The sequence below is a fragment of the Diaphorina citri genome, unplaced genomic scaffold, assembly GCF_000475195.1.
Source record: "Diaphorina citri unplaced genomic scaffold, Diaci psyllid genome assembly version 1.1 scaffold449, whole genome shotgun sequence".
Lineage (NCBI taxonomy): Eukaryota > Metazoa > Arthropoda > Insecta > Hemiptera > Psyllidae > Diaphorina > Diaphorina citri.
The window spans coordinates 3,268-26,691 of NW_007377884.1; the positions used below are offsets into that span (position 1 = coordinate 3,268).

At 35.5% G+C, this 23,424-nt stretch overlaps 1 protein-coding gene across 1 annotated transcript; it reads left to right on the forward strand.

The window, feature by feature from the left end:
• Positions 1-277: 277 nt before the first annotated feature.
• On the forward strand, positions 278-14,369 carry LOC103508941 (the record flags this gene model as incomplete). The annotated part of the gene is made up of 20 exons (XM_017443971.1): positions 278-528; positions 910-1,010; positions 1,145-1,215; positions 1,860-1,967; positions 2,205-2,275; positions 2,514-2,550; positions 2,733-3,551; positions 3,795-3,965; positions 4,140-4,182; positions 4,553-4,727; positions 5,502-5,614; positions 5,986-6,126; positions 6,418-6,563; positions 6,878-7,524; positions 7,589-8,006; positions 8,158-8,413; positions 8,809-8,900; positions 9,523-9,665; positions 9,906-10,275; positions 13,458-14,369. Coding segments are annotated over 20 exons (5,085 nt in total), but the record flags the coding sequence as incomplete, so codon positions are not given.
• Between the last annotated feature and the right edge of the window lie 9,055 nt (positions 14,370-23,424).

The following is a 23,424-nucleotide window of genomic DNA, read 5'->3' on the forward strand; positions in this document are numbered from 1 at the left end:
CTATTTTATAGGTATGAACAAAATGCTACATAATGAAATAAAGGAGAGATTGAAGACGATCAATAGTATGAGTGATCTCTATGATTACCTATTTTTTCATTAGAGAAACGGACTCTCCTATCTACTGGTTCAAGTTCAACCCTTTTCACTCATTCTGTTTTTCATTATTTGTTAATTTCGCTAGATCTGTGTACTTTTGACCTGGTTTGACGGTAGTTTGACAGCAATGAGTAAGCATGAAGTATTCTAATGTCATCGGTATTCTTCCTGTTTGCAGATTTTACTTTTGGACGGCAAGAGAAGCTTGAATGTAAATATCTTCTTGAAACAGTTCCGTAGTTCCAACGAAGACATAATCCATCTGATCAAGAATGGCGATCACGACGAAATTGGAACTGAAAAGTTGCGCGGACTTTTGAAAATATTACCTCAGCTGGATGAATTGGAAATGTTGCGCAACTTCGATGGCGACAAGAGTCGTCTTGGAAACGCTGAAAAGTTCTTGTTGCAGCTCATTCAAGTGCCCAAGTAAGTGTTTAGAAAATCAGAAAATGTAGAGTAAGGTCTCCTCTTACGTAGGGCACAAGGCTGTCTACTACACTACATGTTGTGTTCTATCAAAGTCTAGGTAGTAGGTACTTTTTAATTTCCTTATTTCATTTTTACTTTCTATTACCCTTTTGCTTTAATAATATTTGTAGTCTTGTTGAAAGGAAATGATAACTATTACTTTTCACTTTCGGTTCATTTCCTTTTCCTTTCAATATTTCATGGAACTTCACAAAGTTACTGAGTCTTCCATCAAGATTTGTAGCCTTACTTTGCTTTTGGAACCTTTTTGCCAAAAGGCCAAAGGACGCCTTTTGACGATCAAGTATAACATTGCTTTGACCATTATTTTTGTTTCAGCTACAAACTGAGAATCGAAAGCATGTTACTGAAGGAAGAGTTTGCCACAAATATGAGCTATTTGGAACCCAGCATCAATTCCATGATAGTTGCTGGAGAAGGTATGTTTGTTTTTCCATTGTCAATTTATTTTATTTATTTATGATGTCAGAAAACTGATGTTCCTAAGGTCATAGGTCTAAGTACTAATACATACCTATTAGTTCTTATTACCAATTTTCCATTTTTCTTCCAGATTTGATGTCAAACAAGGCCTTACAAGAAGTTCTCTACATGGTTATATGTGCTGGGAATTTCCTCAATTCGGTAAGTTGCAATCACCTTTAAATGTAAAAGTAGAGTTATAATATTACCTCATGTAGGGTACTTGTTCTCTTTGCGGATGGGCAAATAATAGACCATCAAGCAAGGGCAATTTGCATTGCAATCCCTCCATTCCGTTTTATTTACCTAATGGCAGGATATTTATGTAAAGATTTTTTCCACACCAAAGAAAGTAAAATTTTTGCATGTAAAGATGGGTCCCAAAGTGAATTTCCGGAGATAAATAGTACCCCCTGCTTGGATCTCCAGATCAGGATAGCTTTGTGTTCTAACATCTTTATAGAATGCTGGCGGACTGCCTGTCGTGGTAAGCCAGCTGGCAAAGTAGGAAAATATTGGGACGCGTGGAAAATGACCTAATGGTCAATTGCCATTCTTTTGCATAGATGAATTCCTTTGCATACTTATAATGTTTTTAATTTTCTTTCCATAAAAACATCTCTTTTTGGTTCCCCTACATATTTACACATAAATCGATTTTTTTATTTTTATTATTTTAATAAATCCTGCCACTTCAAATAAAGATCCTACATTAAAGTGAGATATACTTAGATGTTTCCTGCTTTTAATGTTTTTCTTACAGGGTGGAAATAGATATTTCTTGCATCATTATGCTTTTCTTACAGGGTGGTTATGCAGGCAATGCGGCAGGAGTCAAGCTGAGTTCTCTACAGAAACTGACGGACATCCGAGCTAACAAACCTGGCATGAATCTCATTCACTATGTCGCTCTGGTAAGACAACTCACAGTTTCAAAAATTGTACGTATTTGAAAATTTGGAAAATTAAATCCCTCTGGGTATCTCAGCTCAGAAAGAACTTAGATAGGAGTAATCTCATAATTGAATTTCATCCAACTACGATCAAAAACCATTCTCTCGTGATTTCCGTCAATAGAATATCTATTTGATATACAAAGGTACAATAAAATACCCAGGCTGATTTTATTCATGAGTTTATTATTCTTTCAGCAAGCTGAGAAGAAACGGAAGGAGCTTTTAAACTTTACTGAAGATATGGGATTCCTGGAAGAAGCAACCAAGTAAGTAGATAATTATGTACTTACCTATTAGGTAATTCTTATGTTATTATACTTTTGTATTATTTTTACATAGAATACGTACCTAGTTTATAGAGGCCCCAACTATAAAGGCTTTGTAAGTAGGTATACTTTTCATAATAAGGCAGGGCATAATAACAAGGAAGAAAATAATAAGACACACATTACTGATTACCTTGATAGTCAGTAATACCTACTTGGTATTTTCCTCATCCCTCAGGACAACTGTGGAGCAATTACAAAATGAGATCAACTTGGTCGGCTCATCCAACTCGTAGGTACATATATATTTTATGCATAAATGTTGTATTTTATAATGGGTCAGTTCCAAGCTTTGCTAAATGATGCCCAGGCGTAGGTGGAATTGTGTAATCCTTGGGTAATTTTCAAATAGCTACACTACCTACCTTAAGTTTTTCTTTCATCATTCAACTTTCAGGCTATTGAAGAAGAAAGAAAAGGTTTCATTGGAGCGCTCGGTCAGGAAACAGGGGACGAAAGTTTGACTGTGTACATTAGACGACCATCTCACGCTCCTGATCCAAGAACCATGACTAAAAGATCCACCGTCAATCAGAAAGCAAACAACACCACCGTCATCAATATTAGTTCAACCCCTAGCGACAAACAACATTGTTCAACTTTACCTCCGTTGGGATCAAGTAAAGGTCAATTTCCTGACATGGGTGTTACAGACAAAATAGAAATTGATTCTGATAATATAGAAACACCTCCTGCTACACGTAAGTTACTTGCATTGAACAAAGCTGCCCTCGCTGAAAAGAAACCGAAATTAGGAGATGAAGCTACCTTGGGAGATGGTCAGTTTGATCGGTTCTCTGCAGCTCGTCGTACAAGAAGATATAGGAAGAACACTGACGAAGAAAATGCTGGAAGAAAAGATGGAACCGCTAGTGTGCCAACCTCTGAGCTTATACCTAGCAAACAGCTTATACGACCAAATACCTTGCAAGTACAATCTGTTGCTGTTAATAAACTAGAACCTCAGGATTCAGAGTCTCGCCTCAAGAGATGGAAAGACAAGATACAATACAAAGATACAGAAGAGGATGCCATGATGCACATCACTAAATCTGGAGAGGAATTGAAGAACCTGCAAAGATCTGCAACCTTGCCACGATCAACAAGATTTAGATCGATTATGAACCGAAAGATAATTGGGGAAGATACGTACACACCTGTTAAAGTTGACGGTGAAACAACTGCCAGAGATTCTGTAGATGGAGGAAACATCAATGTAAGTATCTCAAGCATGGGATCAGACAAAGTGAATACTTTAAGTACATTGGGGAGACAAAGCCCGATGAGTCCCAAGCCTACAAATGTAAAAAACCCAAGTAAGTCCTATTTCCATGTTTGGCAATCTTTTTCTCTCTGACTTGCCAAGTTTACACGACCGTGAGAGAATAATAAAATTATTGGAAATTTTCATTTGTAGAATTGTAATTTTTTGTAGTTACTTGCATAAATATTTGTTCAGGAAATTTCCCCAACTGCCAGAGATTCAGTAGATGGAGGAAACATCAATGTTAGTATCTCAAGCATGGGATCAGACAAAGTGAATACTTTAAGTACATTGGGGAGACAAAGCCCGATGAGTCCCAAGCCTACAAATGTAAATTTGGAAATCGGAAGTCCTGGGGAAGTTTGGGTGAGTGCCTGAACGATATGATATTAGGATTGAATAGAGTCATAAATATATCTACTTGTCAGAAATCACTCTTTAATGGAAGAAAAAACTATAGATGGGTATAAGATCGATCCAGACCAGCTCACTTTGGTTTAACGTTTCATTTGCCTTGACGATTCAACGAATTGAAAAGAGGCACCTACTAGGTTTGGAAATCGGAAGTCCTGGGGAAGTTTGGGTGAGTGCCTGAACGATATGATATTAGGATTGAATAGATTCATAAATATACTTGTCAGAAATCACTCTTTAATGGAAGAAAAAACTATAGATAGGTATAAGATCGATCCAGACCAGCTCACTTTGGTTTAACGTTTCATTTGCCTTGACGATTCAACGAATTGAAAAGAGGCACCTACTAGTTCTCTTATGCTGGTAAGCTCCAAATAGTAATAATTGGCAATTTTTAGAATAACATGATCATGGAACAAGAAATGGTTACGTAGTATAAACCAAAAGCTCGAGTAGGTAGAACCCACCTCGTAAGAAGTAAGACTGAATTACAAAAATATTCTTACTGACGGAATTCACATCTTTATCCTTTTTTCCAGATCGATCCTGGGCTAGAAGAGCAAGAGGTGGAGGTCCCGGATTCAAAAAGAGGCCCGAGCTTTTGAACGCTGATTTCTACGGGGACAGAGAGCGCCCAGGCTCTCCTTCTCCTTTGATAGAAAATAAACCCATTGTACCTGCCCCTTCTACTTCGGAGGAAGATATCAAACCCAAGTAAGTCCTATTTCCATGTTTGTCAATCTTTTTCTCTCTGACTTGCCAAGTTTACACGACCGTGAGGGAATAGTAAAATTATTGGAAATTTCCATTTGTAGAATTGTAATTTTTTGTAGTTACTTGCATAAATATTTGTTCAGGAAATTTCCCCACAATCACTTTTTAAATTTTTGGAATCAATGTACCCCGAAAGGGAATATATTTGATCCACTGAAGCCTCTATTTCTAACTATTGGAACTAATCCAACAATTTATCTCTGACTTGCCAAGTTTACACGACCGTGAGGGAATAATAAAATTATTGGAAATTTTCATTTGTAGAATTGTAATTTTTTGTAGTTACTTGCATAAATATTTGTTCAGGAAATTTCCCCACAATCCCTTTTTAACTTTTTCGAATCAATGTACCCCGAAAGGGAATATATTTGATCCACTGAAGCCTCTATTTCTAACTATTGGAACTAATCCAACAATTTATCATTACCTTCTTCATACGGTACATAGAATTAATAGGTGTTAAGACATGACACATGAACTTTACGTAATTAAAACCAATCATTGACCTTGAAATTCCACCTTGCAGTTACTCAATGGTGGTTGACTGAATGGAATGACCACTATTGGTGCTACGACCACAAAGGTTATTACTCTTGATGGCATATGCATGTTCTGAAGAGTCATGAAAATTCAATATCCATATAGCTGTACATTATATTCAAGTTTTTGTATGTAAAATTTAAATAACAATTGTTCCAATATGATTTATTTCAGAGCTTGGAAAGCTAAAATCGAGGCTTGGTTGCAAGAAAATGAAAAGGAAGGAAAGCAAGCTGAAGAAAGTACGAGAAGAGTTCCAAAGAATCGTTGGTCCCTTGAAGATTCGGGTAAGTTATAAATTTGAGAAAAAGAAATTCAGAATGAAAGAGAATTTTGTAACTTACCTATATTTTCAATCAAGACATGTCCTTTTTAATGTGTCGGTTTTCAAAAAAAAAAAAAATCATCCAAATCGGTTACCTTTTTGAAATGTCTTGAAATTGAAAAAAAATCCTATTACATCTCTTTCGAGTTTTTTTTTTTTTTTTTTTTTTTTTTTTAATTTTTTAAATTTTTTTTCAAATTTTCTTTTCTTTCCTCTCTTTTTTTTTAAAAAAAAAAAAAAAAAAAATCCTATTACATCTTTTTCGAGTTTTTTTTTAATCTAAATTTTTCGAGTTCTGCATCAAATTTCATTATTTTCCTCTCATATTTCCAGAATCAGATGGCAGATCAGGCACTTTAGACCCCTTACCGGAAGGCAAATTGGCGCTGAACACAAGTTATAAACCGGTGTACTCCGAATGGAAACCAACTTTCGACAAAACAGATGTGGTTGGCGCAATGGAAGCGATAGCCGGTTTGTATTTGGACATTTATTTTTTATTGCCTAATTTTAATCAGGAAAATTATTATAATGATGGATGGACTTAACCAGGAAATAAATAAACGAGACACATCTTGCTCCAATCTGTTATGAAAAAAAATATCTAAATTGGGAGATTCCAGTATCCTTTGCACTTATAAGTAAACCTCTTGTTTGATTGAACAGTCTTACCCTTTGAACTGTATCTTCTTGCCTTTGGGCATGGTTTGACTATTTATTTACACTAATCATTTCATAATTTATTGGTTTTTATGGTAATTTCAGAAGCACAACCTGCGGTCAAAGACAAGTCTCTGTGGAGGAAGTCAAACTTGAATGTTGCCAATTCAACGGAGGAAATTGAAGCAGATGCAAGGAAAATTAAACGAATGAAATCTCAAACTAATCAAGAACCTGTTTCAACACTACAGGTAAACCATTGATTTACCTAGATATACCCCAGGTACCTATTTGACATAAATTGTAAAGTCCGAACAGCGTGTCATGGCATTGAACCTGTGACTTCTAGATTACAAGGCCATATTCTCAACCTATAAATCTCTTGGTCGGCTCATCCAACTCGTAGGTACATATATTTTATGCATAAATGTTGTATTTTATAATGGGTCAGTTCCAAGCTTTGCTAAATGATGCCCAGGCGTAGGTGGAATTGTGTAATCCTTGGGTAATTTTCAAATAGCTACACTACCTACCTTAAGTTTTTCTTTCATCATTCAACTTTCAGGCTATTGAAGAAGAAAGAAAAGGTTTCATTGGAGCGCTCGGTCAGGAAACAGGGGACGAAAGTTTGACTGTGTACATTAGACGACCATCTCACGCTCCTGATCCAAGAACTATGACTAAAAGTTCCACCGTCAATCAGAAAGCAAACAACACCACCGTCATCAATATTAGTTCAACCCCTAGCGACAAACAACATTGTTCAACTTTACCTCCGTTGGGATCAAGTAAAGGTCAATTTCCTGACATGGGTGTTACAGACAAAATAGAAATTGATTCTGATAATATAGAAACACCTCCTGCTACACGTAAGTTACTTGCATTGAACAAAGCTGCCCTCGCTGAAAAGAAACCGAAATTAGGAGATGAAGCTACCTTGGGAGATGGTCAGTTTGATCGGTTCTCTGCAGCTCGTCGTACAAGAAGATATAGGAAGAACACTGACGAAGAAAATGCTGGAAGAAAAGATGGAACCGCTAGTGTGCCAACCTCTGAGCTTATACCCAGCAAACAGCTTATACGACCAAATACCTTGCAAGTACAATCTGTTGCTGTTAATAAACTAGAACCTCAGGATTCAGAGTCTCGCCTCATACAAGAAGATATAGGAAGAATACAGACGAAGAAAATGCTGGAAGAAAAGATGGAACCGCTAGTGTGCCAACCTCTGAGCTTATACCTAGCAAACAGCTTATACGACCAAATACCTTGCAAGTACAATCTGTTGCACAAGAAGATATAGGAAGAATACAGACGAAGAAAATGCTGGAAGGAAAGATGGAACCGCTAGTGTGCCAACCTCTGAGCTTATACCTAGCAAACAGCTTATACGACCAAATACCTTGCAAGTACAATCTGTTGCTGTTAATAAACTAGAACCTCAGGATTCAGAGTCTCGCCTCAAGAGATGGAAAGACAAGATACAATACAAAGATACAGAAGAGGATGCCATGATGCACATCACTAAATCTGGAGAGGAATTGAAGAACCTGCAAAGATCTGCAACCTTGCCACGATCAACAAGATTTAGATCGATTATGAACCGAAAGATAATTGGGGAAGATACGTACACACCTGTTAAAGTCGACGGTGAAACATCTGCCAGAGTAGTGGATGTGCCCATTTACCAAGGGGTGGGGTGAAACTTCATTCGGTCATTCCATTAACATTATTATACCTACAAGTTATTTGACATTATCATTAACATTATACAAGTTTCATACCGGGTTTATTCTATAAAATAAATAAATATATTCCATTCAATTAAACCTTATTTCTCCTCAGATGGCAGATCATGAAGTGACCACTCTCAAAGAAGACATGCAAGAGCTGGAGTCGGTGCGCAAAAAGTTGGCCGACTTTTTCTGCGAAGACTCGAATGTGTTCAAGCTGGAAGAATGCTACAAGGTGTTCCACGGATTCTGCGTCAAGTTCAAGCAGGCAGTGGCGGAGAACGAGAGGAGAAGAATTCAGGAGGAGCAATCAGCCGCGCGGCGCCGACAGAGGGAAGAGCAACAGCTGGCTAATAAGAGGAAATTCTGTGAGTATCACTATCTTATTAGTCAATTGTTGATTAGCTAATAAGATAAAATGAACTTATGTATTGTGAGTATAAGAACAAAAATCACTTTTCTGAATAAAATAATAACAGTTTCGGTGACAAATCCCAAATCTGTAGCAAATTGTTTTTATTATTTATCGTCCTTAGAAGCGAAAGTGAGTAGGTATAAGAACAAAAATCACTTTTCTGATATAATAAAATAATAACAGTTTCGGTGACAAATCCCAAATCTGTAGCAAATTGTTTTTATTATTTATCGTCCTTAGAAGCGAAAGAAGATACAGAACTGCCCATTTAAAATTGTTTTGAAGAAGTAAAGTCCGTATCAGAATATCTACACTAGAAGTTTACTCATTTCTCTCTATGTGTTTCAGTCAATGGTGTGTCGGGAGATGTGGATCCCAGCATTGTGGAAAGCCTGATTTGTGAAACTGCCCAAAAGAGACCCCTGGATAAAGAGACCAAAGTAAGTACAGTAAGAATATTGTCAGGAACTCTCATTTTGTATGAACGCCTTGAAACTATTTTGGGTATGCAATGTGCTATGAATATTCAGTGGATGTGACTGTTTTAAGAATATTAAGTCAGGAACTCTCATTTTGTATGAACGCCTTGAAACTATTTTGGGTATGCAATGTGCTATGAATATTCAGTGGATGTGACTGTTTTACACGCTCCCACCTAAATATCCAGGGATTGAAATTTTAGGTAGCTAGTAAGCGTATCATTTAGATCAGGAAAGGCGAATAATCTTGAAATGGTTTTCTTTCAGCTGAGAAAAGTGCAGAACGGAGGAACTTCAGCAGAAGAAGACGAACTGTTTTACACGCTCCCACCTAAATATCCAGGGATTGAAATTTTAGGTAGCTAGTAAGCGTATCTTTTAGATCAGGAAAGGCGAATAATCTTGAAATGGTTTTCTTTCAGCTGAGAAAAGTGCAGAACGGAGGAACTTCAGCAGAAGAAGACGGACTGTTTTACACGCTCCCACCTAAATATCCAGGGATTGAAATTTTAGGTAGCTAGTAAGCGTAATGATTAATGATAGATCAGGAAAGGCGAATAATCTTGGAATGGTTTTCTTTCAGCTGAGAAAAGTGCAGAACGGAGGAACTTCAGCAGAAGAAGACGTGGTTATGTCTGTACCAAGCTCCCCTGCTGTAATGAGAAGAAGATTGGGGTCTCTATCCGGGGATCCTAATCTAAATAGCAGTAGAGAAGATAACTTCTCGCCAGGTAAATACTTACCACAGATACCTAACTAACATTTATTTATTTATACTTAACTCTTTATTGGTTATAATTCAATGTAAGCCAATACAAGACATTACAAACAAAGGGCGAGATTATTTCCTTGGGCAATCTCTACCACTCAACTCTACCAGTCAACCCTGGCAACATTCTCGAACATCTTACTTTTTCGACAAAGATTTGCTCATTTTTTCTTGATATTATGATCTTTTTATTCCAGAATTGCCATTCTGGAAGACATGTTGAATAGTGCCTCGTCTGTAAGTACTATCCGACCTGCCAATACCATACCAGGAATCAAGAAATATACACATGCTATCAAGTCACTCACAGAGAATCTTCAGAACACAAAAGGTCCAACCGCACAGAAAACCAAAACTCCTGTACCAGCCAGTCGCAGCAGTAGCTCAGGGAGTAGCATTGGGCCAACTCTGAGGAAAACTATGAAAACCACAGCCAGCTCTGATATCAAAGAGAATGTGAATGTGACAGCTCCATCCCGTGTAGCTGCCAGTAGAAGTAGCTCTAGTAGTAGCAGCATTGCAGGCCTTAGCTTTATGAGACCCACTGCAGCCAGCACAGCCAAAGATGCCCCTGACCCAACCTTGAAAAAGCTGAAACCTAAATTACGGAGTTTCAAATAAACTCGTACTAACTAGTAACAAAAGGTATCATTTGTATTATTTAGGTAATGCTTTTTTTCCGATTCCCTTTTTCGTATTGGTTTTCTTACTACCATCTTCCTCCTCAAAGTCAGACTAGAGGAGAAGGCAAATGCTGTATTCTAAATGTATCTTGGAGGTAATTTTCCAAAACTCTCTACCGGAGGAAAAGATCATGCTTAAGTTTATACGAGATCCTCATTTTTCTTCTCATTGTTTTTTTAGGACACTTTTTATTATAATTATTCAGTTTGAATCTAAACAAACTTAACAAAGTATGTACAGTTAATATTATTATAATTGTTATTTTTATTACAAGTATTCACCTAGTCATAAATTTAGTTTTCCTTCAATTTAATTTATGTACTCTGATTAACTGGAATAGGATTAGAAGAAATGGTCTTATATTAAACGAACACCCATTTATTTACTTTATAATAAGTTCTAAGCTAGTATAATTATGTTACATAGAAAAAGAAATATTGTTTTTTAGAGACTGGTAAGAATCTAATCTTGGACCTAATTTAAACACAAGACAAAAACAAAACGTCTAATCAAAAGCCTATCAAAAACTTCTTTTTATTTAGTTTCTCATACAGGTCTTTATTAGGTTTCTTTGAAGTCTCGTACCTATACAATATGATTTGTGTATTTTTGATACATATTATTTACAACCCAATGTTCTATGTTATATTTTGTGTAGTAATAAAACAACCTAACACGTATTTATATTTTATGTATTCAACAAAACCCACTGTTTTTGATCAACATCTTTATTCAATGTTACGCCGAGATTTCGATGGGCACCTAGCGGGTCCCAGCGCAAAACTCTGGAAAATTGGCTTAAATTAGGGTAGGTAAACACGTGTAGTGTAGGTAATAATTTAGGATAATAAGTACGCAAGCAGGTAATAAATCAGCCAAATGATTAGCCAAAACAAAAGAAAAAAGAACAAAGCCTGAATCGAGTCATCCAAAAATCTATTAATAAACAACTGACTCAACTTTCATGATGCTTCATAATAATATGAAAGATTTTTCTCATAATAATATGAAAGATTTTTCATTGAGGCATATTTAATTATTTTGAGCAATTATTTAGCTGTCGTCATTTCAATGTCTTCGAGGCACAAGTTGGAAAAAACACGAGAAGATGTTAGCTTGTGTTGATTTTCTAGATTTTTCTTGTAAAGCGATCGTCTAAGTAAATAGCTATTGTAGTGAGTAAACTCGGTACGAAGTCCACGTGCAGACAGGGCCGAGGACCATGAAGCGAAAAAGAGGGCCCCAGGGGTATGAGCTTGTTGTCTCTAGGGAGCACTAAGCTCTAGACCCTTAGGGGTAGGTACATTCCTCTGTAGCTATAAGTACTTCTTCATGTATCGGAACAATAAAGAGACAAACATGCTATCTCATTGTATAGGTAGCAAAGAAAATTACAAACACATAAATAAAATGCTGTCAAGTAATCAAAAGTTATATTCCTCATAAAACTTTGTGGGGGACTTCTAGCATTTATTCACGCCTAATAGCTGTACTCTCATTCAACATTCCTCTGTAGCTATACTTCTTCATGTATCGGAACAATAAAGAGACAAACATGCTATCTCATTGTATAGGTAGCAAAGAAAATTACAAACACATAAATAAAATGCTATCAAGTAATCAAAAGTTATATTCCTCATAAAACTTTGTGGGGGACTTCTAGCATTTATTCACGCCTAATAGCTGTACTCTCATTCAATAGAAATAAAAGCTTATTTATTAATTTCGGCTAATTATTACGTTTACGGGCGATAAAATTAATTGATTTCTAAAACACTCATAAACACATTTAGCGTCCATCTTGATCTTCGAAATATTCATGTTAAGGTTGTGTTCATCATTGATAAACTGCAGCATCTTCTCATTACAAGACTTGATAACTCATCTTTCGCCTTGACCCAGACTTTACCTGAAGATTACTAATGAGTCGCTATAGACTGGACCCACAAATTACTATCGGTTGCATCACAAAGCACCAGGGGGAAGAAGTCAGGTTATTTTGGATGGAAAACGAGTTGTCCGAAATTTATGCATGCCTAAATTTAAAATTCATCTCTTGGTTTTGGGCTTGGAGGCCTAAGGGCATGTCAAATCTAAAATGTCGCAATACTATTCTTTACTTTGAGTAAGTGTTATAGAGGTTATCTCAGTAAGGGTAAGGGCCCACTTGTTTTTCAAAGATGGCACATCAGGTGTCTACTTCTATTGGAGAAAAAGGTTGATTAATTCATTTACTTGAGATTAGTGACTTAGCAGACATAACCTAACATTTTACTCGTATTTAACATATTTAAATAGATGGTCAAAAAGGGGAAGGTATAAACCCATATACGGTACAACTATGCCTATTTGCTGGTAGTCTTAAAATCCAGGTTAATCACTCACTATTTTTGGGAAAAAAGGGATGATAAAAAAATGCTTAGGCAAGACTTCTCTAGATTCCAAGGATAAAATGCCACTAACTTTAGACTTTAATTTTTCGGAAAGCATCAGAGTTTAGATCCCATCACCCGGTACCACCCGATAAATTAGCAGGTACCTACTCTTGGTAAATATGCTGACCGTCCTGACTAATGGGTACAACAGACATGCGCTACGTATTAGTTAGGTCATGCGAAAGATGGAAAACCCGATAAATTACCAGGTACTCTTGGTAAATATGCTGACCGTCCTGACTAATGGGTACAACAGACATGCGCTACGTATTAGTTAGGTCATGCGAAAGATGGAAAATTTTCTGGTAGGCTATTAATAATGACCATTATGCAGAATACATGCAAGCTTCTTTCTTACTCTGGCGATCTATACACGATCTGACCATTTGAAAATATTGCAAACATTCTTCAGATATTCTTGGTCGTTTATACCCCTGTTGGTATTTGGCCTCAGCAACTTTCTGCCTCCTGTCTTTTGTATGATCTTCCAAGTATTCTCCTAAGACCAGTTGTTTGTAAGAGATCAAAAACCACGAAAAGGTTCTTTTAAGTTTACTGTTTGAAGGAACGAGAACGTGTTTGTGAATGGCACCTTTGGAGCATTAATTGTTTTCTTTGTAATTTGAACAGTGTAAACTTTATTCCTGTGTGGTCACAAATGTAAATATTTCCGATAATCTTGTTCCTTCGTCTAAAGTCAAAAGTGAATTCATTCCAGAGATAAGAGTTCAAGCTATAACTCCAAACAAACACAGAGAACTAGATATGCACGATGAAGGATTTGAAGAATCTCAAAGTTTGGTTTCAGAAACATTAAGCCAAGGAACATCTTCCGGAAACTTTGAACAAGAAAATGTGAGTCCAACCAACAAGAATGCAAAACTGTACAGAGCTGATAGCAGTGGCAGTGCCGATACCACAAGTAGTAACCCTACCCATCCTGTCACACTAGATCGCAACAAACCAGTGAGTGCTTCATTCAAACACGAGAACAAACCTACAGCCGCTCCCATAAAGAGAAGTTTGAGCCTTCGCAGGGCCTCACCACAGACAAGTGGTATTGTAAAAACAAATGCGCCTGTTCAAAGTACAGTACAGTCCAAAGTTCTGACTCCAAGAAATACTCAATCAAATTACAAACCCTTGACTAGAAGTAATTCAGTGAACAAACCTCAACAACCTCCGGTAGTCAAGAAAGCATTTCCTTTAGAAAAGTCAGGTTCTAAATCTAGTTTGAAAGGAGCACCATTGCGTAAGAAGGTAGAACGATCAAATTCTAAAAGCAGTCTACAAAGTTCCCGTAGCTCTCTGAATAGTGCCTCGTCTGTAAGTACTATCCGACCTGCCAATAACATACCAGGAATCAAGAAATATACACATGCTATCAAGTCACTCACAGAGAATCTTCAGAACACAAAAGGTCCAACCGCACAGAAAACCCTGTGTGGTCTCAGTGAGTACCAAACCTCATATTTAACTACTGTGAAGCCAGATATTGACTTGGAAAGAATAAGTTGTATATCTGTTCATTTTATCAAATAAATAACTGAAGAATTGTAAAGTTAAAAATGCCTGCATTTCTCAATCAGGCACACTTGAGATTCTGTCTTATTTCGATAGTCTTTATTCTTCATTATTCCTACATTAATGAATGTGTTTGTTACCTACAAGGAATGGTTCATGAATAGCTGAGTCAGTCTTGAACAAACCACTTGCTCCTAAAATTTACATTGTTTCGACTCATATTGAGATCAGGTCCTACATAAATATTGGACTCAATGAACTTTGCGAGGAGTCAAAATTGCATTATCTAAATACTCATCTCCTTGCGTTACATAAACTCGAATGTTTTCTGGTACAATTTGATGATCGTTCAACCAAAACCAAAGAGAGGCAAATCATCGTTTTGCATAAAAATTAGCAAACACATCTTGTTCGTGCCGCAGTCTTGTTGACTCATAAATGAGTGTGGCGATTATAATAAAATCCTTATTAATAAAAACAATAACTACAATCATAATAGTTATCGAAGAAAAGCATGTCTCATGCACTTTGAATTGAAATGGCTGTTTTGCAGTTTAAGACAATTTCAAAATCTATTGAGGTCAGAAGGCCCTCAGCGAAGTGTCTGACATTTGGCGAGGCCTTGAAGATGATGCATCTCATAACCTATCATGATCTGAAGGCGGAAACCCTCCTCGTATTGTTATGCCTTGTGATGGTCTTGTTCTATTTTACTCTGTTTGACAGGGGTTCATAATATTGGACATTCACCGTTCCATAAGTAAAAGCAAGGTAAAGGTACACATAATGTTGTTCGACTTGCGGCTTTCATTAGGTACGCTATCCTTACGTTTTTATTAATCTAAGTACATGATATGAACCAATCAAAAACCTGTCACCTTGCTATTTTATATTAAAGCCTTTGTTCTGTGCTTCCTCAAAACGGCAAAGTCATGCCAATGATAATGTTGGTTTCTCAAGAGCAAAAGGAAAATTCAAAATCGGGGACAATTTCAAGTCGGTGTAGGACCAAAGTTTTCCGATTTATTCATCGGTTCAATATCATAAAACAGTTAGGTAATACCTATAGGTTCGCCTGAAGAAAACTAAAGATCCAATTTTTCTAGAGCATTTTATAAACATCTTAACCTCATTGAAATGCCGAACTGCTGTTATTTCTAGAAGCTGTCAGCAAACGTTAGATTCCATATATGCTCATAGTCAAATTCGTATATGCTATTCTAAGTGTCAGAAAAGAAGATGATATTTTCAAAACAAGTTAAATAAGTGAATTATTGGATTTTTCATTGGACAAGGACTGTTATCCAGTAAGATATGTTTGTATGAATTGCTCATAGTCAAATTCTGAGACGTAAACAGCACACGAAGAATGAGGAAAAAGTTATTGTTTTATGCAAATTGCAAAAAGAACAAAATTAAAAGGTTTTAGATGAGTCGTACTACAGGAATTATTCCTATAAGGAATTATGTCTTTATTAATATTCTTAATGCGGGAAAATTGATTTAGGGCCGGGGGCGAAGTCTCTTCTTTACAAATTTAATATTAAAGCTTCCGTAATAAATAAATAATAGACATTCGATTAATCAAGTTTAAGCATTAATAGAATAATGAATAGCCTAAAGGTCTTTTTACTGTGAATAATTGTACATAGAGGTAAATAAAATTAACATTTTTTTGTCCAATATTATTTTTCTAATGCACGATCTGTTTTATTTAATTTTTTTAACGAGCTACAATTAATATTAAAAACATAGGGATATTATTAAAAAAAAGGTTTGATAAAGGGAATTGTAACAACGGAGGTATTATCGTCCCGAAATAGAAGAAAGAAGGAAAATAGAAAGAAGGAAATAATTTTGATTTTTGATAACAACAGCTCAAAACTAGCAGTACAAGCCCAGGTCATGTATTGTGTGTCCTTCATCCTTCATTAATGAAATCAAAAGCCCCAAAAGCTTAGTTATAATTTGACTTGTACTAAGGAGGTTTCAACAAATCTAAAGATATTAATTGTCCAAGAACCTACCCATACCCAGTGTCAAAATAAATTAAAGCACAATTTTATCTTGCTAACTAATCTGTCCGTGGGACTTCTAGAAGCCTACAACCAAACTTGCAGTTCAACAGAATACGAGATCTAATAGAGATACAAGACATGAGAACCTCTCTAAATTCATTCCTGATACCTATCTTGTCAGTAAACGTGTAAACACATCATTCTATTCTAAGTGTCAGAAAAGAAGATGATATTTTCAAAACAAGTTAAATAAGTGAATTACTGGATTTTTCATTGGACAAGGATTGTTATCCAGTAAGATATGTTTGTATGAAATTTTACGCAGATCCGCAGATGGAAATCTTTCATCTCTCCAGAGTGCCCTACTGGAAAAAGATATTTTTCATTAAATCTCACTGTATTAAATTTGTGCTGAACAACAAACTGAGAACTGGCTATTCTAAGTGTCAGAAAAGAAAATGATATTTTCAAAACAAGTTAAATAAGTGAATTATTGGATTTTTCATTGGACAAGGACTGTTATCCAGTAAGATATGTTTGTATGAAATTTTACGCAGATCCGCAGATGGAAATCTTACATCTCTCCAGAGTGCCCTACTGGAAAAAGATATTTTTCATTAAATCTCACTGTATTAAATTTGTGCTGAACAACAAACTGAGAACTGTTTGTATTAGATGTGTTTACCAAGAAGTACTTTTTAACTTCACTTTGTTTCAAAGATTAAAGTAATAAAAAAATAAATAAATAAATAAATAAAAAGTCTCCTTGTGAAATATTATTAATTTATTATTTAATATCTATTATACCCTTGTGGCTCGCAGCGGGCCGCACAATTTGACCAGGCGGGCCGCATGCGGCCCGCGGGCCGCCAGTTTGACATGCCTGGAACAACTTGACACAAGATGGTTAACATTTTACGATTATGTATTTACTTCAGCGGCACCTGTGATAATATGTGATAAATACATGATAAATTGAATGTTAGATGGGTAAGTACCCGCATAAAGTTTTATATTCTATCTACTAGTTACAGTATACAGTCTAGGTAAGTAAGTAGGTAGAAGTACCTATGCACTTGATTGCTGGTAAAAGGTGTGAATTGAAGCCATTGAAGGTGATGGTTAATTGGTTGTGTATTGTTATACAGATTATTGATTAAGTAAGTAGGTAGAAGTATGCACTTGATTGCTGGTAAAAGGTGTGAATTGAAGCCATTGAAGGTGATGGTTAATTGGTTGTGTATTGTTATACAGATTATTGATTGTTCATATTTCCAATATATGCTGATTAAGACCAATTCATTAGCCCTTATTAAAATAAATCGTGGACCTTTTGAACTGATCAATGCGGTTAATACGTATGAAATATGTGGGAGATGTGGAATCATTAGTTCACTTGGATCTCAGATGATTAATTGAAAACGCTTATAACCATAAAAAGACTTCAACATACTCGAGAGATGACCATAGACGTTCATTCCTATAGACGAGGCTAGAGAAATTGTGCTCTCTAAATCGCCGTACCTTAGTATTGACAGGAAAATCAACAGAATTTTGCAATCTATATATGGAAAAATCGGGAACTCAGGACATTACAAGTGTACATAGTAAGTTTAAGAAAATGAAGTGTGTCAGTAAACAAACCAAATGGACAGTAAAATCAGCAAAGAAGAAACCAGCACAGAAGGCGATCAAAGCAAACTACGAATTTATTTGTAATTCTATAGGTATTCCAAGATATTACAATGAATTCTATTTCGCTCTGTATCTAATAGTGTACATGTTCAATGATGATTCACTACAAAGCTACAATATTAGAACGGTATAGAGACACCTTAAAGTTACGCACGTACATTTTTCACAAGTCTTACATGTAAAGCAAGTTTCCAAGTTTGCTTGAAAAGTAAGTGAGAAGTCTGAAAGGTAAGTGAGAAGTCAATTTCGTTGCTTCATGGTACTTTGGTCTGAAATAGAATTTCTAATAAGACAGAAACGTCATTGTGGCTGTGGAATAATCTCCTGAAAATGTGTTACAACAATTTTCTCACCACATTTTTCCGCAATCCGGATTTTTCCTCATTCCGCAATGGAGACAAAATCAAATTTTACAAACACGTTAAAGACTAATGAGCTAATGAGTGTCCTAATAATATTAAGATTCAAAAGAATTAAATTCATAGGATCCTTGTACTATTAGATAAATCTCCAAGTTTAATTTCTTCAAATCTGTGGATGAATGTGCAACTTTGTGTTCATACTCTTAGTGTATAATTTCTTCAAACAACTACATTTGCAGTTATGCCCACATAAAGTATGATAATGATTCTATGAAATAATGAGTTCTTAGCAGGTGTACGGTACTATCAACTATCATACACAGTTCCATTCTGTTAGTACAAAGTAAATCTCCAAGTGTAATTTCTTCAAATCTGTGGATGAATGTGCAACTTTGTGTTCATACTCGTAGTGTATAATTTCTTCAAACAACTACATTTGCAGTTATGCCCACATAAAATATGATAATGATTCTATGAAATAATGAGTTCTTAGCAGGTGTACGGTACTATCAACTATCATACACAGTTCCATTCTGTTAGTACAAAGATCTTGGACTTAATTACAAAATCAAATTACAGTGCATCTGATGATACGTATTAGCGGCGATTAGATGTCATCATATATCTACATTTTAATTTTATTTCAATCACAAAGATACTGAAAAAATAACTTGAACTCAAGCTTTGGGTTGATCTCAATCTTACAAAACAATTAATTCAGGCAGTAGAGGACTTGGCGATTAAGACCTAGATGATCTTCAGATGTTACATCTTCGGCCTTCAGAGCCCGCACACCTTTAACGGGTAATTTACAATTCGAGACTACGCGTAAATAAAGTAAAAAAAAAATAATAATATGACTGACTTTTATTGAGATATAATCCGAATCTCAGTTAGGTACGTACATAGATAGGTACCACTCATTTTTTAGAATTTTCGGAGATTGGGTAATGCTTTAGGCAACCTCAAGCTAGATACTTTAACTTAGGGTTGGAGAGATTCAGAAAATTAGACCATACTCTAATGACCTATTGCTTATTTCGGTGGTTGCTAGATTGCAAGACTAAAATATATAAAAACTTTGCTATCGAAAGCAAACAATCATGCTCGTTTCAGGAACGAGCATTATCAGATTTTTGTGTTGTCTTATCATTTTTGATCTAAAAACAATCACTGGTTAATTTAAGGTCAAGATCAGCATTGAACACATAAAACTTAATGGTTTGATGCTATCATAAGGAAATATTCAAATAGGTTCTGTTTTACTCATACCTGAATCTGCGAAGATTAATTAAGTGGATAGGGCCGTTTGTCTGGATGTACCAATCATCACCGAAGGCTTGATTAAAGTAGGTAGGTACATGTTACTTATTTTTGTCTGCCATCCTATTTGTGCCGTCTGAGACATGAATAAGGAATAAACATGACTTGAGCGGTGCGTCATGATATCATGAATAATGATGATGATAATAACAAAAAATATTCCGAACTATAAAAATTATGTAATCCACGATTCCACCTAGGCGTGATAAAAGAAGCAATGCACCAAACGCTTGATATCTCGGTACTTACGTTGGCTTTGGGTATAAAATTGCATTTACGAGTAAAATTTAGCTTGGTTTTTAAGAAATGGGATTTACTTCGGAAAGAATTAGACCGTCTGTAAAAATTACTCCAAATATATAGCATGATACATTATGCAGAATACATGCAAGCTTCTTTCTTACTCTGGCGATCCATACACGATCTGACCATTTGAAAATATTGCAAACATTCTTCACATATTATTGGTCGTTTATACCCCTGTTGGTATTTGGCCTCAGCAACTTTCTGCCTCCTGTCTTTTGTATGATCTTCCAAGTATTCTCCTAAAACAAAAATATTGCAAACATTCTTCAGCTATTCTTGGTCGTTTATACCCCTGTTGGTATTTGGCCTCAGCAACTTTCTGCCTCCTGTCTTTTGTATGATCTTCCAAGTATTCTCCTAAAACCAGTTGTTTGTAAGAGATCAAAAACCACGAAAAGGTTCTTTTAAGTTTACCGTTTGAAGAAACGAGAACGTGTTTGTGAATGGCACCTTTGGAGCATTAATTGTTTTCTTTGTAATTTGAACAGTGTAAACTTTATTCCTGTGTGGTCAGTCAAATTCTGAGACGTAAACAGCACACGAAGAATGAGGAAAAAGTTATTGTTTTATGCAAATTGCAAAAAGAACAAAATCATATTGATTTGAATAGAGTGATGTGCATGGACCTGATCACCATAATGTTTTACTGTGAACTGAGAACTGACCATTAAGTACCCACAAGAAAGAATACTCAGAGTAATCAGATAAGTGAAGACAATATTGAAGAGAAGATAAGAGGCGTGATAGATTGATAAATAACGCCATTAGAGGATCATTGATAGAGGTTAGAACAGAAGAAAATCATCTTGAAAATAAATCAATTTTAACTTGGTAGTGACAATCCAAGTTGTGACATGTTGTTTTGGCTTAAAGAATGCTTTGCATAATACTCAAAGTGGCAGAAAAAACACATTAATAATTTGAACCTCATATTTCATCTCATCAGAAAATATGTTAGGTTCATGGAATAAGCAGACACCTAATAGGTAGATATTAATTTTAATTTTGTAATCAATGCTGATAAAAAGGTACTGCATGGACCACTGTAAAATGAATAGGTATGGTCTTTATGGTGTTCGCTACGAGTGCATGAGTACCCCATACCTACATCAAATTACCTACACTTGAGGCGGTAGATTTTACAAATCAAAGTCTGAAGAAAGCATAGTGATGAAAAATTAAAGGTTGGATGTTTGGCTGTAAGAAGTTCAAAGTAACTGGCATGAATCTTAAAATGGGATTTTCCTACTAAGAGGCATTAGAAAAGTTCAACTAAAAACGGGGTCTGACGTGACGTGGAAAAAATAACAAAAATAACTACACAAATACTAACTAACTTAAATAGGTTTGGTATGGGTTACAACTTGGACAATGTTTGTACAACAAACCCCGCAGAATTCAACACATCTTTTAATGAATACATCAAATTTTGAGAAGGCAATAGGTAGCCATAGTAAATTAAACTTGGACAGTGTTTGTACAACAAACCCCGCAGAATTCAACACATCTTTTAATGAATACATCAAATTTTGAGAAGGCAATAGGTAGCCATAGTAAATTTATAGACATAATTATTCACTCTTAGCAGTGCTTAAGGTCACCAAAAATGTTAATAGTGAAGAATTGTTGTATTAATATTTTCCAAATTTAAGTTTAAGCAATTATCCGACTAACTTGACTGTCGATCATAAATTTTATTTCTTGTAATGTGTCTGAGCTTTTTAACTAATGAGTGACCTCACTTCTCAAATTCACACAGCCATTATCATAACATTAGCCCTTTCCCAAGAAATTCTTCGCGTCTTGTGAAATATTCAAATAATTTGAGAAATACCTTCCCAAACAGGCCAAAACGTACCTACCTCAATCCAAATTCATCTCCAATAAATTTCGTGATAACAGATTTGCAATATGCAATCATAGAATTATGATAGGTATCATATTTCTGTTAGTATACATTGAGGATTGCAAAAATTCATTCTGATAGACAATTCCGATTATTGGATATAGGTACATATCTAAAAGTAGGTACCTCTACCAGTTAATCTCATACTTCTCTCAAGATACTGTTGTACCGAGAATATTTTTATTACTCTGTCTACTGCATCTTTCAGACAATACCGGAAAAAATGAGGACGAAGTAAATTGTATAAAGTCAAGGTCAGAATTGTCGCTCAAAAGGTTTTAGATGAGTCGTACTACAGGAATTATTCCTATAAGGAATTATGTCTTTCTTAATGCGGGAAAATTGATTAAGGGCCGGGGGCGAAGTCTCTTCTTTACAAAATTTATTATTAAAGCTTCCGTAATAAATAAATAATAGACATTCGATTAATCAAGTTTAAGCATTAATAGAATAATGAATAGCCTAAAGGTCTTTTAAACCAAAGATGTTTTTCCTTTTTTAGGTTAACCAAGTTGGGACAAGCCTAACCAACTTAATTTTCATCTTGGTTAGGTAGCCTAAAAAAATAATGGAAAAAAGGCCTCATCAAAGTAACTTGCTGGCCCCGGGTTTTGTAAAGGTCACTTGTACCCAGGGTCCAGGGTTCAAGGGGAGGTAACCTACTCGTTTTTCGTCTTAATTTACCCACTTTTCAACGGATATGAAAAAAATGAAAATAATCCCGACACATTAATGTGCCTTTGGCTCTTCAAGTTCAAGTTTTAAAAGTTATCTTAGGAGGACACTTCACACTCTTTAAGATAACTCACTTATGTAAAAACATAATATTATAAAGAAATATAATTATATTTATATTGTTGATTGATAGATAGTAGATAGGTAGGTGGGTTTTTTATTATTTAATAGGTAGAGATTTTTTTTTTTTAACTTGACCAGATAAATAAAAGTGGTGGCAGATAAGTAATTAAATTTTGCTTCTTCAAACATCCTTGCGGATATGAAATTACTTATGGCACTGAACTAGTGAACTGTGGACTGTGATGGCTTTATGGTAATTACCTATCTGTGGTATAAAATTATGAATTACCACAATTAGTTTAATAAAAAATGTTAGTGTATTCAAAAGATGGGTGTACAGTGTACACTGTGCGTTTTAGATGTGATAAAATGAAAGTTTTAGATGAAATTCAGAGAGCTGCAAAATAATAGGTAGGTATATTAAAGGTGTTTGAAAATGATGAAAATCGAGAAGGACATTGGAGCATTGGTTAGGCACATAAGTAGGTACTTACCTGGTCCCTAATTTTTTAATTACCTATCCCAATTTAATGAAAAGATAATATTCTCTGTGAGAGGAGGAGGAGGAGGAGAAAGAAATTAAGGAAGAAAGAAAGAAGGAACAGAGGAAGAAAGCGAGGATAAAGTCTTTGCTTAAATGTTTTTGGTCCTATCGGTGATCGAAC